At 48.4% G+C, this 16,798-nt stretch overlaps 1 protein-coding gene across 1 annotated transcript; it reads left to right on the top strand.

Moving 5' to 3' along the window:
• The first annotated feature begins 3,671 nt into the window (after positions 1-3,671).
• Positions 3,672-15,605, top strand: LOC113883880 (paired immunoglobulin-like type 2 receptor alpha). Its single transcript, XM_027528016.1, has 6 exons — positions 3,672-3,865; positions 4,175-4,564; positions 10,468-10,662; positions 13,653-13,683; positions 14,684-14,733; positions 15,163-15,605. The coding sequence occupies exons 1-6, from the start codon at positions 3,811-3,813 to the stop codon at positions 15,165-15,167; spliced, it is 726 nt and encodes a 241-aa protein (XP_027383817.1). The 5' UTR covers positions 3,672-3,810; the 3' UTR covers positions 15,168-15,605.
• Positions 15,606-16,798: the final 1,193 nt, after the last annotated feature.

The following is a 16,798-nucleotide window of genomic DNA, read 5'->3' as shown; positions in this document are numbered from 1 at the left end:
TCACTGCATGGGGAAGTGGTCGGGAGCATGGGCTCTGGGTTCAGACCCAACACCACCACCGACATTGACATGCAATGTAACTTCGGTTGAATCTCATAGTCTCACTTGGGGCCCAAGTTTCTTCCCGCACAAAATGAGGATCAAAATAGACCCTGCCTACCTCCTGGGGTTGCTGGGAGAGTTAAGAGAAGTTGTTCATTTTGATGAACTCTAACTTTTAAATATTTTCTTTTATGGATCATACTTTGGGCACTGAATATAAGAAATCTTTGCCTAACCCAAGATCTCAATGTCTTTCTCCTTTTTTTTTTTTTCTTCAGTTGTATAATTTTAGGACTTACATTGATATTATTAAAATAATAATATAAAATATTTTTATATTTTAAAATAAAACCTGGATCTGTTTTAATCAGGTATGGTAAGACAAGCACACAAATAACTGTTATGAAGGAAGCACTTTACATTCACAACTCCTTAAAAATGAGATGCCCATCACTCGAGTCAGTCAGGAAGCAGAGAGAGGAAGGGGGAATCATGGGCAGGAGCCTTTGCTGTAGGTTCTTTGAGAAAGACAGGCAAGGGTGAGCAGGGAGATTTAGGATTGGCTGGTTTGAACAACGTCTGCAGGCTCTGGGGATTAGGGGCTGTCACGGGTAACCTGGCACCTGGCCCTGGAGTGAATAAGGCAGAAGAATATGGGCCTCGTGGAGCATAAGAGCCAAATGGAGGAGGTGGTGGGGAACATGGGCTGTGGACTGGTTGGTTTGCATTTGACGGGTGAGCTCCTGCGCACGTCCATTGATCTTCTAAGAACTGGCAGCCCTGGCAGGGACAGTCTCTCCCTGGTCACTGAGGCCCCAGATGTCAGAGCATCAGGAACACAGTGAATGAGAAAACACAGTCAATGTGAGTACAAGGCTCCCAGCATAAGTGGGAGATGCCATTCCTGCCTGTTTCAACGTTAACTTCGTGGGGCCTGGGTCTCCCTCTGCTTGTTTCATGCTGTGGGTCTTCCCTTCCCAGCTGGACTCTGGGTCCTGGAGGGCTCACTGCACGCCTGCACCCAACCAGGGCAGGACAAGCCTTCTCTGGGCCCCTGCCCCAGGGTAAACAAGAGGAAATAAAGGGTGCTGATGTCAGCAGAGGCCTGCGGACAGTCCGTGGGAGAGAGTAGGGACCACGACCTTGACCCTCCTCTCTCCTCCGTCCCCGTCCTTCTGAGAACCCCTCGCCATCTTTCTGTGCCTCGTGTGTCCTGCCTCACCCGGGCTCGGACCATGCTCACATCCCTCCTGCCTTTGTTTCCCCAGACCCTGAGAAGTGGCCAGCCGAATGGAGCACGATGAATGACCCCCCTATAGCCTGGGCTGTGGGAGGAAGGGGACATGAGGGAAGTTAACTGGTGATTAACAGGGTGATTGATAGGGGAGGGGCAATCTGGGTAAGAGCCAGGTTCACAAGGCAGACAGACCTGAGTGTGGTCCAAGTCCAGCCTGGAGGAAGCAAGAGCCTTCAAGGTGACCTCTTTGTGGATCCTGAAGATGTTTGGGCTGAATTGATAACAGGAATTCATCTTCCCTTCCCCCATAGGAATGGGAGAGTTGGGGACTCTCTATGACATTAAGGTCTGTGCCTCAGTTTCCCCCAGGGATAAAAGGGATATAAGGATGCATCCACCAAAGAATCAAGATTGCCGGGAGAAATATCAATAACCTCAGATATGCAGATGACACCACCCTTATGGCAGAAAGTGAAGAGGAACTAAAAAGCTTCTTGATGAAAGTGAAAGTGGAGAGTGAAAAAGTTGGCTTAAAGCTCAACATTCAGAAAACGAAGATCATGGCATCCGGTCCCATCACTTCATGGGAAATAGATGGGGAAACAGTGGAAACAGTGTCAGACTTTATTTTTTTGAGCTCCAAAATCACTGCAGATGGTGACTGCAGACATGAAATTAAAAAACGCTTACTCCTTGGAAGGAAAGTTATGACCAACCTAGATAGCATATTCAAAAGCAGAAACATTACTTTGCCAACAAAGGCCCATCCAGTCAAGGCTATGGTTTTTCCTGTGGTCATGTATGGATGTGAGAGTTGGACTGTGAAGAAGGCTGAGCGCTGAAGAATTGATGCTTTTGAACTGTGGTGTTGGAGAAGACTCTTGAGAGTCCCTTGGACTGCAAGGAGATCCAACCAGTCCATTCTGAAGAAGATCAGCCCTAGGATTTCTTTGGAAGGAATGATGCTGAAGCTGAAAGTCCAGTACTTTGGCCACCTCATGTGAAGAGCTGACTCATTGGAAAAGACTCTGATGCTGGGAGGGATTGAGGGCAGGAGGAGAAGGGGACGACAGAGGATGAGATGGCTGGATGGCATCACTGACTCGATGGACTTGAGTCTGAGTGAACTCCGGGAGTTTGTGATGGACAGGGAGGCCTGGCATGCTGCGATTCATGGGGTCGCAAAGAGTCGGACACGACTGAGCGACTGAACTGAACTGAACCAAAGAATGTCCTAAAGCTGGAAGTGAGAAAATGCATGTTTAGGGCTTGAGTCAGATAAGAGGGTTCCATGGAAGCACAGAATCTGTCCTCTCCCGCCTGGAAACACAGGTACATAGAGATAGCACAGCTGCCTGCCTGGCCATGAGAGAAGTGTGGAAAAAACTACTAGGACTGGGTGGGAGGAACTGAGAAAAGGAGAAAGGAAGTCAAAACCGTGTCTTCCCACCACCATGGTCCATTCAGTATGCAATGCCAAGTGCATCGTGGAGGTGGTGAGTGGAGCCTCCTTCACAGGCAGCCCTGGGGTCACCAAGATCACCAGCCCCCAGTCTCTCACCCCACCCACCACCAGTCACAGCTGGCAATGTCTGCCTCAGAGATGATCCCAGGGACTGTCGTCAGGATGACCCATGACTGCTCTGACCTTCCTCCCCTTTGTCCAGGGAAGGCCCTGGATGAGCCAGGGACTCACAGCTGCAGATAGATTCCTTAGGAGTGTTATTAACGACAGCCTCCTGGGAGTCACCTCCCAGAGCTCTGCTCTCAGAAGGTGAGACCCAGAGATTCTGAGGTGGGACCAGGAGGAAGCTTCCAGAGGGAGCAGACGGTTCTGTGGGCTCAGCAGGACTGGAGCTCAAGTGCTGGTCCCACTCTCGGAGTCCTGGCCGTGGGCCTTGGTTCTGCCTGAAGACTGAGAGAGGGAGTCACGGCAGGGAGCTCCTGCCTGGAGGGAGAGGGGCCCAGAGCGGGCTGCTGCCCCCGTGTCTGAGGGGGGCTGAGCTTGACCACCAGCGGCTCCCCCCTGCTCCTCCCTGTGGGGCTGCAGCTGGGCAGGGACTCGGCCCCCATCTCTCCCTAAAGGAGCCTCAGCTGGTCCTGCTGCTGTCCCTTCCCTCGGAAGGAGAGAGACACTCAGAGAAGCAGAGACAAGGAGAGACACAGAGGCTGACTGCCAGGGAGATGTGAGGGCGGGGAGGCAGGAGCTGAGCAGGGAGGAGGCCCAGCAGGCGCAGGTCAGGACCAGCCCCTCAGCGTGAAGACGGGGGCGGGGAGCCCCAGATCATGGCTCCCTTTGCACTGACCACAGGGAGGCCCTTTTGCAATAAAGGAAAAGAAGAAGCCAGGTTGATAAAGGAAGTGCCCATCACTGTCAGGGTGGGCGGGTTTGGGGAAGGCCCCTACCTCCTCTGTCCTCTGAAGGAGCCTAGTCCTCACTCCTGGTGCTGAGACTCCCAGGGGCCCCCCAAGGCCTCCTGTCTGGCCTTGAGGGCTCTGCCTGTCTTCTCACCCGGGAGGAGGGCAAGGCCATGGGGCTGCCCCTGCTGCTGCCCCTGCTGCTGCTGCTGGCGTCTCTGCAGGCTGGTGAGTGGCCGGAACTGTCCTGCTCTGCCAGGGACCCCAGGGAGGAGCTGTGGCTGGGTGTGTGTAGAAGGGTCCCCTGGGGTAGCTGGCCAGGCCTCCCACCCCCAACAAATAAAGGGCGGGTCCCACAGTGCTGGGTCCCCCAACCCCTCACCCTCCCGCCTGCCCCAAGCCTGGAGAGGGTATCACGCAGGCCAGAGGGCCAGTCCTACCCCGTCGCACGTCCCCCTGCAGGTGAGGGTGCCCGATGGTGGGGTCACCTTCTGTGTCTCTCCTGGTGGCTTCAGAGTCTCTCCCTCCCTCCTCTAGGTCACCGGGCACAAAGAAATTCACAGCAACACCATGAGATGAAGCAACCAAGGGATCTCTCAGCCCCTGAGGGTGGCTCCATCCTCATCCCCTTCTCCTTCTCTCACCCCTGGGAATTAGCCAAGGATCCCAACATGAGAATATCCTGGAGATGGAAACACTACCATGGGGAGTTCATCTACAACATGACCCCTCTGTTCACCCACAAGAATTTCAAGAACCGGCTCATCCTGAACTGGGCAGAGCCTGAGAAGAACGGCTCCCTCTGGATCTCAAACCTGCGGAGGGAGGACGAGTCTGTGTACTTCTGCCGGGTGCAGTTGGACACACTGAGAGATGGCAAGAAGGAGTGGCAGTCCATCGAGGGGACCAAACTCACCATCACCCCCCGTGAGTCCAGCTGTCCTGCCTGAGGCTCTTGGAGGCCACTGGTGCCTCAGCCCTAGATGTGGCTTAGGCCCCTCCTTCTGACTCTTCTCTCAAACTCCTCTCCCTTCTCCCCTCTCCTCCCCAGGGCTCTGCCAACTTTACCCTTTTCACCTTAATCTTCCCCAACCCTGGACCACCTCCCTTGCCCATCTCCCTCTCTGCCCTCCAGATCCAGCCCCTCCCCTACCCCAGATCCTGCACCCTCTGTGCTCCCAGCTGTCCTCCCTTCCTGCTCCAAGCTGGGCTCCACCCAGCCCCCTGACCTCACCCCACGTCCTCCAGGTGACTTGACATCCTCAGGGTGTGGCTCCTCCCCTTTGTCCTGAGTCCTGTGTGGAGCCTCAGCTGCCCCATGTCTGTCCCCCCAGCCATGAGCTCAGCCCACACACACAGCAGGTGCCGAGGGGCCCCGTGCCCCATCACCTTTTCCCATCTCCCCTTCCTTCTCTGCTCTGAACCCCAGAACATCAGTTCAACCATCCTTCCCTCGGTTTATCTCTCCTCGCTTTCCTTCTCTTTCTCCCTTCTTCCATTCCCTTTACCTCCTTCCCTCTCTTACCACCACCCCCCCATGTGGTTCCAGTCACCCTGTCCCTGTGTCCACCCTGACCGTGCCCCTCTGTCCTGGTCATGACAAGGCAGCAGTCCCAGCAGCTCCCCTGACTGTGCCCTGCATCCCAGGGGGACACCTTAGCAGCATCGCCCCAACTGACCTTCCCCATGACCCTATGTAACAGTTGGTCCTGCTGTCGTCCTCGGACAGCAAACACCTGCCCCGTCACTCCTGGTGCAGGCGGGGTTTGACCCCAGTTTAATCCCAGAACCTCTTCTCTAAACCATGAGCCTCTCAACCTCACCTACTGACCTGTCATCTCGTTGTCCTGAGTATTTTTAACCTAACAATGGATGTGTTGCATTAACAGATCTCCCTCTGTCACTCAGTGGGCCGTCGGAACTTGAACCTCAATTTATTTAACCTCAATTTATTTGTCTCCAGAGCAACGGGGGTGGGGTCCTCTCTGACAGTCACAGGCAGTAAGGGGGTTATTGTCTATAACTTTTTAGAAAACTAGTGATTGACTAAGATAGTTTGCTTTAATAATCACTTGTGCTGGAAATTCTAAACAGTGTCCACCAGGGATGATGGCTCTGGCCTGGGAAGGGCACTCTCTCAGACTCCTCCCTTGGAAAACGACTGCCCCTTCTTGACCACTATGCTGATTTCAAAGCAAACAGATAGTGACTCAGAATCTGAATTCACTGAGACAGCCTTGAATTAATATTTCCTGTGTCTTCTCCATATTTCCTTAAATGACCTTTTCTGAGAGGTTTTTGGCCTCCTTAGATCCCTCTTCTTCCTTTTCTAATTCCCTAACTTCCTCTCCATTCTTTGTTTTTATTATTAGTGTGTAACATTATCTTTTGAATGTTTACTTTTTATAATTTAAGTTGTGAAAGTAAAGCATACGTTTTGACCAAGATGGAGAGTTATATGCACATATTTATCTCCACTCCCTCTCAAAATCTAATGAATGACAGCGAAGGGAGTTTTTAAGACAAAAACCAGCAACAACAAAAAATTTGTGATCTAGGAGGACAAAAACAAAATTGGGAAGCTGGAAATAGATGTATGTAACTCAGGAGATCACAGGAGTTAAACCCTAAGCCAGCAATGGGGACAACCAGGAGGAAAGCAATTCATGCTACAAACCCCCTTAAAGGGTCATAAATGTGAACCCCTAATATCCCTGCTGGGAAAGATTGAAAGCAGGAGGAGAAGGGGATGACAGAGGATGAGATGGTTGGATGGCATCACCGACTTGATGGACATGAGTTTGAGTAAGCTCCGGGAGTTGGTGATGGACAGGGAAGCTTGGCGTGCTGCAGTCCATGGGATTGCCAAGTGTCAGACACGACTGAGCAACTGAGCTGAACTGAATATCCCTGAAGGAGGGTATGAAGCAGTCCAGATTATGATGGCAGATTAGCATAACGTTTATGTTTTTGTTGCTGTCCAGTAACTTAGACGAGTCTGACTCTTTTCAACCTCATGGACTGTAGCTAGCCAGAGCGAGCTCCGCCCGTGGCAAAGGTTACGAGGAAGGAGGCTTGGCATACGCAAAGGCGGGATCAAGCCTCAGGAGTTCCCCTGGAAATTCTCGAGCATCTACCCCCCCAAACCAGAGTCTGCCTACTTTCTGCTTTGTGCTTTCACCTACACCTCTGACTTTACGGGGGGCTGTCCCCCACTACCTCTCTCTGAAAAAAGAGTTAGCTTACAGCTCCAGTTAATAATTCCTGGGTGTGACAGTGTTTCAACCTACAAACTCCTTTGGAAGTCCTCTAGCCTGCCTGAATAGGTTTTTCCGGCCACATGTGATTGTTCAGAGCCTCCCAACTGTGAGAGGCATGAGATGTTCTAAACTGTCTAAATACAGATTCTTTGAGCAGTTAAAAGATGGATTAGAAATTGTATTGGTGAAGGGATTTTCACTTGTTGGGCCAATGTTTGCTGCTAAGTTTCCATATCCTTTACCTGCTGTGTCCCTGGCAGTGTATTGATTAATATAATTGGTGTAAGTAGTAGCTTTAATGTTTGTAACCTGGGACCCTTGAGTTAATTCTTTTTCTTGTTATAGCCCACCACACCTTTGCTCTGTAGGAATGCAACTTTATCTAATGCTTTTGGAGGGTGGCTCCTGACCAATCACCTTTAGAGAAAAGTAAGTTTTCTGAAGAAAGGGTCTTAAAATGTTAACAGGCCTCCGGGCCAGAAGATGATGCAAATCACCTAAGCTTTTGCATATGATAAGTTTGCTGGAAGAAAGCCTGGCTTGCTGCAGGACTCTACCCCTTCCCCCATTATCCTCTATGCATAACTTAAGGTATTAAAAACTACTTTGGAAAATGAAGTGCGGGCCTTGTTCACCGAAACTTGGTCTCCCCATGTCATTCTTTCTCTCACCTTCTGGCTGAATTATTCAGCCTTTTTTCTCCACTGAATTTCCTCACTGAGCTATCCTTATTTCAGCCTCTTTTCTCCACTGAATTTCCTCACTGAGCTATCCTTATTCTATTACTCTTTATATCCTTAATTAAAGTTTAATTAAGCAGTTGTTTCCTGATCTTCGCCGACACCGTCCCTGCTTCGAATTCCCTGGATCCACCGGGGCTGGACCCCGGCACTCCACTCTTCTCCCATAGTTTGCTCAGATTCATGTCCATTGAGTCACTCATGCTATATAGCCATTTTATCCTCTGCCACCCCTATCTCCTCCCGCCTTCAATCTTTCCCAGCACCAGGGTCTTTTCCAGTGAGTTGGCTCTTTGCATCAGGTGAGGGGCCCAAAGTATTTGGAGCTTCAACTTAAGCATCAGTCCTTACAATGAATATTCAGGCTTAATTTCCTTTAGGACTGACTGGCTTGATCTCCTTGCAGTCCAAGGGACTCTCAAGAGTCTTCTCCAACACCATAGTTCAAAAGTGTCAATTGTTCACTGCTCAGCCTACTTTATGATCCAGCTCTCACATCTGTACACGACTACTGGAAAAATCATAGCTTTGACCATACAGACCTTTGCAGCAAAGTGACATCTCTGCTTTTTAATATGCTATCTAGGTTTGTCATAGCTATCCTTCCAAGGAGCAAGGAAGGAAATTTCACTTCATGGCTGCAGTCACCATCCACAGTGATTTTGGAGCCCAGGAAAATAAAATCTATCACTGCTCTCATTTTTTCTCCTTTTGTTTGCCATGAAGTGATGGGACCAGATGCCATGATCTTAGATTTTTTAATATTGAGTTTCAAGCCAGCTTTTTCATTCTTGTCTTTCATTCGTCCTCATTGCTGCTGCTACTGCTGCTAAGTCGCCCCAGCCATTTCCGACTCTGTGCGACCCCATAGACGGCAGCCCACCAGGCTCCCCTGTCCCTGGGATTCTCCAGGCAACAACACTGGAGTGGGTTGCCATTTCCCTCTCCAATGCATGAAAGTGAAAAGTGAAAGTGAAGTCGCTCAGTCGCGTCCGACCCGCAGCTACCCCATGGACTGCAGCCCTCCAGGCGCTGCACTTAATGCCATTAGAGTGATAGTATCTGCATATCTGAGGTTGTTGATATTTCTCCCAGCAATCTTGATTCCAGCTTGTGCTTCATCCAGCCCGGCATTTCATATGATGTACTCTGCATAGAAGTTAAATAAGGAGGGTAACACTACATAGCCTTGTCGTGCTCCTTTCCAATTTTTCCAAACCAGTCAATTTGTTCCATGTCAGGTTCTAACTGTTCCTCCTAGACCCGCACACAGGTTTCTGAGAGACAGGTAAGGTGACCTGGAACTCCCATCTCTATAAGAATTTTCCACAGTTAGTTGTGATCCACACAGTCAAAGGCTTTAGTTAGTCAATGAACCTGAAGAAGCTGTTTTTCTGGAACTCCCTTGCTTTCTCCATGATCTTCCTCCTCAAAACCCAGCTTGTACATCTGGAAGTTTTGGAATTAGAATTGCATCATTTTTCTATGTTCTGGAACCTTCTGTCTGGGAATTATTCACTCCTTGAATTTTCACAAGAATTTAGCCATTAAACCTTCTGAGCTGAAATCTCTACAAAAGGTAGTTCTTTAAAACTGTCCTCAATTTCTTCTTTGTCTGCCCATTAAAGTTTACTACTTTTTAATTCTTTTCAATTTTTGTCTTAGAAAATCAGCCATTTCACAGAGCTTTGTAGATTTCTCAATGATTTTCTCAATGCATGTATGATTTCAATACTCTTTTGACACTGTTAGATTTATGAGTCTTATCTTCTTTCTGGTTTGTTTTTCTCTAAGTGCCTCCTGCATTTTTCATTCCTTCTGCTGTTCTATTTCCTTAAATATGTATCCAGTATAGGTTTTCATTACTTTCAAACTACAAGTGTCCTTAGAGCTGCCTCCTCACTATTTTCGTTACTCGTTTCTTGGATACTAATCTTTCATTCATTTAAAGCATCTTCACATTTAAAATAATGAAAGTGTATAGAAGCTTTAGTTTTGTAGGGTTTTAACTTGCATTCCTATCACTGATATTATCTGATATGTTAGTAAAATTAAATAATATTTAAATTTGAAAATCTTAGTTGAGGGATGGTATTTACACTTTTATTATTAATTTCTAATAAGAGTGGACATGAATTTGGTCCACACTAACTGGAAGACTTCACTGGAACTTGGGATTTTCTTCCCTTTAGTGGGGTATTAAGTAATTTTTAAATTGTCTATTAAAAGAGGTACAATCTGTCTGTAGGACTTAGAAATTAAGTTAACCTTAGAAATGCATTCCAGTATACATTAGGTACAGACAAATACTGTTTGATTCCACTTACAGGAGGTCCCTAGAACAGTCATATTCACAGAATCAGAAAGAAGACTGCTGGGGCAGGGGCTGGGGGGAAGGGGAATTGGGGGACAGAGCTTCAGTTTATGAAGGTGAAAAATTCAGGAGATGGATGGAGGTGAGACTTGTACAATAGTGTGAATGTACTTAATGCCACTGAACTATACAGTTAAATATGGTTAAAATAGTAATTTTCATGTTATGTGTCTTTTACCACAATAAATAATTTTTTATCCTGTGATTTAGTTCACCTATGAGTAGGTGGTAAAATGAGGTTCTGAGGTCATAGCACTGATCAGTGGTAGAGTCAGGATTTTAAAGATGTGAAGAGGATTCAGAGCTTCCATTGTCACCTCTTGTTACTCAGCTCCCTGTGGGAGAGCTTCAGAGACCTGCTCCCCACTCCCCCCTTTCCCCAAACTAAGGAACAAGATGTGACAGCTTCACCCAGATACCTCCAGCCCTTTAGTGAAGAATTTGCATATTTTTCAGGCAGCAAGACAACCACCTGGGGTCCTGCCACCACCACCACCAGAGCTGGCCTCAGGGGCTCAGAGGGCAAAAAGAGTTCCAAGTTGTGGTCCCTGACCATGGAAGCTATAGTCGGGTTGGTGCTGGCCAGCGTTGTGTTGCTCAAGATCCCAATCATGGGACTGACTGTGTACCTCGGGTGGAAGAGAAGCAAAGGTAAGTGGTCCGGGACCCCTAACCTCTCCCCAAGATTCCCAGCTCGGTGTTTCTCAGAACCTACTGCACGAGATGACCAGGGGTGCTCAGTTAAAATGCAAGTTCCTGCTGGACCTGGGGTCTGAGCTTGGGAATCTGAATTTTTAGTGACCTCCTCAGGTGGCATTCATGTGCTATCAAATTTGGGACCTACCGTGTCTGTGTGCATGGAGGGAGAGGCCAGATCCTGGAAAAGTTTAAGAGAGAAAACCAGTATGACTTGGTGATTGCATTGGTGTGAGGGTGAAGGAGTGGGAATAAGTCCCATGTTTCCAACTTGGGCAAACGAGGCCATGGTGAGATCACCAAGTAAATTAGGGAGCAGAGGAGGTCAAGGACCATGATTGGGAGAGAATGATTCTTGAGTTTGGGATGGTTTGTGTTTGTTTGGCATCTGAGTAGAGATGCCCATCAGAAATTTGGATGTATGTATTTACAGATGAAAGAGACCACAGGGCAAGAGGCATTAACTATTTATGCCACAACAAACTCCAAAACTGATTTGAAATATTTTTTTTAATTTGCAATATGGGGACTTCCCTAGTGGTCCAGTGGTTAAGAATCAGCCTTGCAATGCCGGGGATGCAGGTTTGATCCCTGGTGGCAGAACTAAGATCCCAAATGCTGCAGAGCAGCTAAGCCTGCATGCCAGAATTACTGAAGCCCATGCACTGCTAGACAGTCAGTGCATCACAGGGAAGATCATGCATGACAAACACAGGTCCCTTTTGTTGCAACAAGACATGGCATAGCAAAATAAGTACATAAATAATTTTTAAAATTTGTAGTGAGTGATGAGCCCTGTCAGATTGTAAAGCTCAGAGATTGAAAAGCACAGAATTGGGCATGCCTGCAGCCAAATCCTGCTTCACACTCTGGCCTGGTAAACTCTGGCACACTAATACTACTGCTGTGAGCCTGAACTTACTGATCGGTAAAATGGGAATGAAAACAGTACTTCCCTGGTGTTGTCATGACAAACAAAAGGCATTTAGAATAGATCCTGCTGCAGAGTAAGCACTATATGAGCATGAGCACTTATAATTAAGCTACAACAATTAAAATTATGTAATTCTGGATTATATAGGTAAACAAATGGAATAAAAGTGAAAAATCAGATACAAGCAGGGTAAACACAGATCCAAATATACGCAGGAATTTAGTAGGTTAAAAGGAAGCATTTCTAATCAAGGAGGAAGAATGAGTATTTCTGGAGTCACAGCTGAGAAAGAATAATATTAGCTCCCTGCCTTATAATTTGCACCAAAATTGAAGATATAAATGAGGAAAAATTAACCCTAGTGCTAGTAGAAAGCAGGTGAAACTATTTTACAACCATGGGTTGAAGATGACTGGACTAAGTATGACAAAATATCCAAAGTCATAAATAAAAATATTTATAAATTCAACTACATACAAATTGGTTTTTTAATTCTGCAGAGTGAAAACCATAGTGGTTGTCTCCTGAGAGTGAGGATGAGGGTCAGAGATGAAGAGAAAATGTGACATAGTCACTGTGGAAATGCAAAATGGTATTTGAGGATCAACTCAGATGAGAAACCACAAATGGGTAGAAACATCATTGCACATAGTTATGTCTTCCCCCAGCAGTATTCAAGCATGCAGGTTTAGAAACATTTAGGAATTACTGGTTAGAATTTGCATACAACTGTTAGCACCAAAATCCAGAAGGAATGGTTAAGTTAAATAACACAGAGCTTACTTTTTCCCCCTCATATAAAAGAATGTGGAGCCAGAGAGCAGAAGCTGCCATCCATAAGCACGGAGATTCCTACCTTTCTGTTCACTGTTCTGCATTTTGGCTTCTCTCCTGAAGGCCACCTCATGGTTCATTATGGCTGCTAGAATTCCAGCCATTATTTCTGAATCCAATCAGGATGAAAGAACAAAAAGACTATTCCCCAGCTGTCTGTCCTCCTTTTAAAGAGCCTTTGTCAAGTCCTACCCACAACTTCCCCTTATGTCTTATTGGTGATATTTAAAAAATGTTTTACTTAAATGATGGTTGCTGTCGTTTTTTGTGGGGGTGGGGGGAGGATGTTCTTCGTTGTGGCCCGCAGGCTTTCTCCTTGTGGCACTCGGGCTTAGGTGCCCTGTGCAGCTTGTGGGATTTGTTACCTGCACCCCACCCCACCCCACCCCCACCACCCAGGGATTGAACCTGTGTCCCTTGCATTGGAAGACAGATTCTTAACCACTGGACTACTTGGGAAGTCCCTTATATGTTAGATTTAGTTATAGATCCTACATCTGTCTGTTGGGGGGCACCCAGCCACTCTAGATATAATCAAGTTTCTGTAACTGAACAAGGAAGAGTGGATATGGGGCAACAAACAGTATCCCCTGCCTCAGGGAGCATCCATGATTGGAGACGTGTCAACAAATGTGGCAGAAGCACAGGGCGACCCAGGGGATCAGGGAGCCCATGGGAGGGCACAGGTGGAGAGGAGAGGGCTCAGCAGGGGGCTTGGGTAACCTGAGAGAGTGGATCATCAGGACAAGAGTGCAGTGAGGTCACGTACAGGTACAGAGGGATGATGACTGAAGACAGCCAGAAAGATAGCTGAGCATAAAAATACTAGTGTTTGCTCTGTCAGAGTTCCCAGTTGCAGTGATTAAAAAGAAAGAGGAAAGAAAATGAGTCCAGGATTTGGCTGAGTGGACCTGAGGTAGCCTGAATTGGGGGGAGGTCAAGACCACCGTGTCAGAGGGTGACAGGGCTCTGGGTGCGGGAAGAGCTGCTCTCCTGACTGGTGTGGAAGACAAGGCAGCACAGGTGCAGGCAGCCTCGGGGTGCCACTGGGGAGGAGGAGGTCAGCTCTGAGTCCTGAGCCCTTCCCAGGGAGGTTTCAGCTGGGATGGGGCAGATAAGCAGGGAGGAGACAGGCCTCCGTGGATGGCACAGTGACTCGCTGTTGGTCCTCCTACAGGTGTGCAGACTGAAGCCAGGACCCCAGCCAGGTGAGCGCTTGTCCTCCAGTATGGGTGGGGGGGAGGTGGGGAGTGCTATTTTATGAGCAAGAAGTTTCCTCCCAAGCGCAGCACCAGGGAGCCTTTCACGGGCCTCCCCTCCTGGACCTCCATCCACATCCCCCCAAGTCCCCAAAGGCCAGGCTCTTCACTTTCTGAGGCTCCCGATCCTTAAACAGTCAGAGCCATGCCCCAGCACTTTCTCTGACTCTACCCCAGAACATCTCCCTTTGTCTGTCTCTGGCACCCGCCTTTCCTCCTTCCATCCTCAGGTCTCAGCCTTTCCCTCTGTTCATCCTGGTTTGTCTTCCCCTTGAACACCATCCTTCCAGAACACACCAGCCTCCTCCATGCTCTGTCCCCTTTCTTGCTCCTCCTTTGCCCTGTGACTCGGGGCCTCTGGCTGCTCCGCCCTGTCTCTCCTTAGAGCAGCTTCCCTCCGCCCCCAGCCTGGCTCCCTCTCTTCTGGCCCCGGCTCCTCTTCCTTTCCTCTCACCCTCCTCACCACCCACCGCTTTCCTTTCTCATCCTCTCTGCCACGTCCAGGCTTTTCCTTCTCACAGCCCTTTCCTCCTTTCTAGCCTTCCTGACTCTTGACAGTGTCCTCCTGGGACCCCTCCCCGGATGGCGTCTCCTCGGGAGTCTCCCAGGGGACCAGAGAGAAGCTCCCTGGTTCTCACGCTCCAGTTTGGACACAGGCGCTGCCACAGAGGACAGGCACCCCCTCCTGCTTCTCCTCCCTGCTCCCCTCAATAAAGCTGCTTCTCTACAAGAGTGCACCCCAGTCAGCTCTCAGGGACGGGGCTACACTGCAAATGGCCCCTCATCCCCATCCAGACAGCCTCCGTCTGAGAGCCTCAAACCTCTGCCTTCATCTCCGAGTGTGACCAGGCAGGTCACAGAGCCCCCAGTGAGAGGAGCAGCCCGAGGCAGGTGGTAGCTCTTTTCTGCCCAGACTCTGACACATCACTGCCCTCCTGTTCCCACTCAGAGAGTCCTTCAAACACATGGAAGAGAATTATGAGAACATCGGGAATAAAGGTAAGCCCTGCAGCCATCATCCCCGCTCTCACCTGGGTCTTCCTTCTCCTCCCCACACCCCCTCCCCCCACAGGTGTCCTTAGCATCCTCCTCTCTCCCCTGCCTCACCCACCCTCCCCTGAGACCCTGGTCCTGATCTAGAGATGACCTCACTGCTGGAGCCCCTGCCCGTTTCTCTACCCTGGCTGCCTGGTCACCTGACTCCAGTACACCTTGTTTTTTTCTAAGACAACATATAAAACCAGAGCACAACAATGACATAAGCAGCTCCGGTTAGGGCCTGAAAGCATGAGAGGGAAGTTGGAGGAGGTGGGGTGGATGGACAGAGGGACTGTGGTGTCAGTAGGGGATCAGCTGTGGGATCGTGGCTCTGAGATGGGACCCCTTCCCCTCTGCTGTCTCACCCCCTCCCACTTCTTTCTCCCCCAGGATGACGCTGGAGTCCTCCATGCCTCCCTCACCCTCTTCAGCTTGACCTCACCAACTCAGCAGCGCCTCCCCTCCCCCCTCCCCACTGGGAACCGCCGGAAGAGACCCTATACTCTGTCTTAAAGACCTAAGGAGTAGGGCTGAGTGAGGACCTCCTTTGAGTCAGCTGCGCACAGGGATCTCAATTCCTCATAATCACCCCGGCCAGACACAGACAGCTCAGAGACCTGCAGGTGCTGAAAGTCACCAAGGACCTGAGAGTCACACAGCTCCCTGCCCCAATTTCCTCTTCAACTTTCCAGCCTTTCACCACAAAAATAAAAGGACCTGTACAATTTGCCTGAACACATCTAAGGAGAAAGCTGATGTCACCTTCAACTTCTGTCCTTCCAGAAAGTGATAAAATGAACCATAATAGCTCAACTGGAATTCCATCACCTCCACTAGCTTTGTTCGTAGTGATGCTTTCTAAGGCCCATTTGACTTCACATTCCAGGATGTCTGGCTCTAGGTGAGTGATCACACCATCGTGATTATCTGGGTCGTGAAGCTCTTTTTTATACAGTTCTGTGTATTCTCGCCACCTCTTCTTAGTATCTTCTGCTTCTGTTAGATCCATACCATTTCTGTCCTTTATCGAGCCCATCTTTGCATGAAATGTCCCCTTGGTATCTCTAATTTTCTTGAGATCTCTAGTCTTTCCCATTCTGTTGTTTTCCTCTATTTCTTTGCATTGATCGCTGAGGAAGACTTTCTTATCTCTCTTTGCTATTCTTTGGAACTCTGCATTCAGATGCTTTCTCCTTTGCTTTTTGCTTCTCTTCTTTTCACAGCTATTTGTAAGGCCTCCCCAGACAGCCATTTTGCTTTTTTGCATTTCTTTTCCATGGGGATGGTCTTGATCCCTGTCTCCTGTACAATGTCATGAACCTCCGTCCATAGTTCATCAGGCACTCTATCAGATCTAGTCCCTTAAATCTATTTCTCACTTCCACTGTATAATCATAAGGGATTTTATTTAGGTCATACCTGAATGGTCTAGTGGTTTTCCCTACTTTTTCAATTTAAGTCTGAATTTGGCAATGAGTTCATGATCTGAGCCACAGTCAGCTCACGGTCTTGTTTTTGCTGACTGTATAGAGCTTCTCCATCTTCGGCTGCAAAGAATATAATCAATCTGATTTCGGTGTTGACCATCAGGTGATGTCCATGTGTAGAGTCTTCTCTTGTGTTGTTGGAAGAGGGTGTTTGCTATGACCAGTGCGTTCTCTTGGCAAAACTCTATTAGCCTTTGCCCTGCTTCATTCCGTACTCCAAGGCCAAATTTTCCTGTTACTCCAGGTGTTTCTTGACTTCCTACTTTTGCATTCCAGTCCCCTATAATGAAAAGGACATCTTTTTGGGGTGTTAGTTCTAAAAGGTCTTGTAGGTCTTCATAGAACCGTTTAACTTCAGCTTCTTCAGTTTTACTGGTTGGGGCATAGGCTTGGATTACTGTGCTATTGAATGGTTTGCATTGGAAACAAACAAAGATCATTCTGTCGTTTTTGATATTGCATCCAAGTACTGCATTTCAGACTGTTTTGTTGACCATGATGGCTACTCCATTTATTCTAAGGGATTCCTGCCTAGAGTA

This window comes from Bos indicus x Bos taurus, chromosome 25 (assembly GCF_003369695.1).
Source record: "Bos indicus x Bos taurus breed Angus x Brahman F1 hybrid chromosome 25, Bos_hybrid_MaternalHap_v2.0, whole genome shotgun sequence".
Classification (NCBI taxonomy): domain Eukaryota; kingdom Metazoa; phylum Chordata; class Mammalia; order Artiodactyla; family Bovidae; genus Bos; species Bos indicus x Bos taurus.
This window is presented reverse-complemented; position numbering and strand designations above follow the sequence as displayed.

Bases quoted from the DNA above. Each gene is read 5' to 3' on its own strand.
- LOC113883880 (XM_027528016.1), top strand. From the start codon at position 3,811: ATGGGGCTGCCCCTGCTGCTGCCCCTGCTGCTGCTGCTGGCGTCTCTG. The intron at 3,866-4,174 runs GTGAGTGGCCGG...TCCCTCCTCTAG, and splicing joins GCTGGCGTCTCTGCAGGCTG to GTCACCGGGCACAAAGAAAT. The intron at 4,565-10,467 runs GTGAGTCCAGCT...CATATTTTTCAG, and splicing joins CAAACTCACCATCACCCCCC to GCAGCAAGACAACCACCTGG.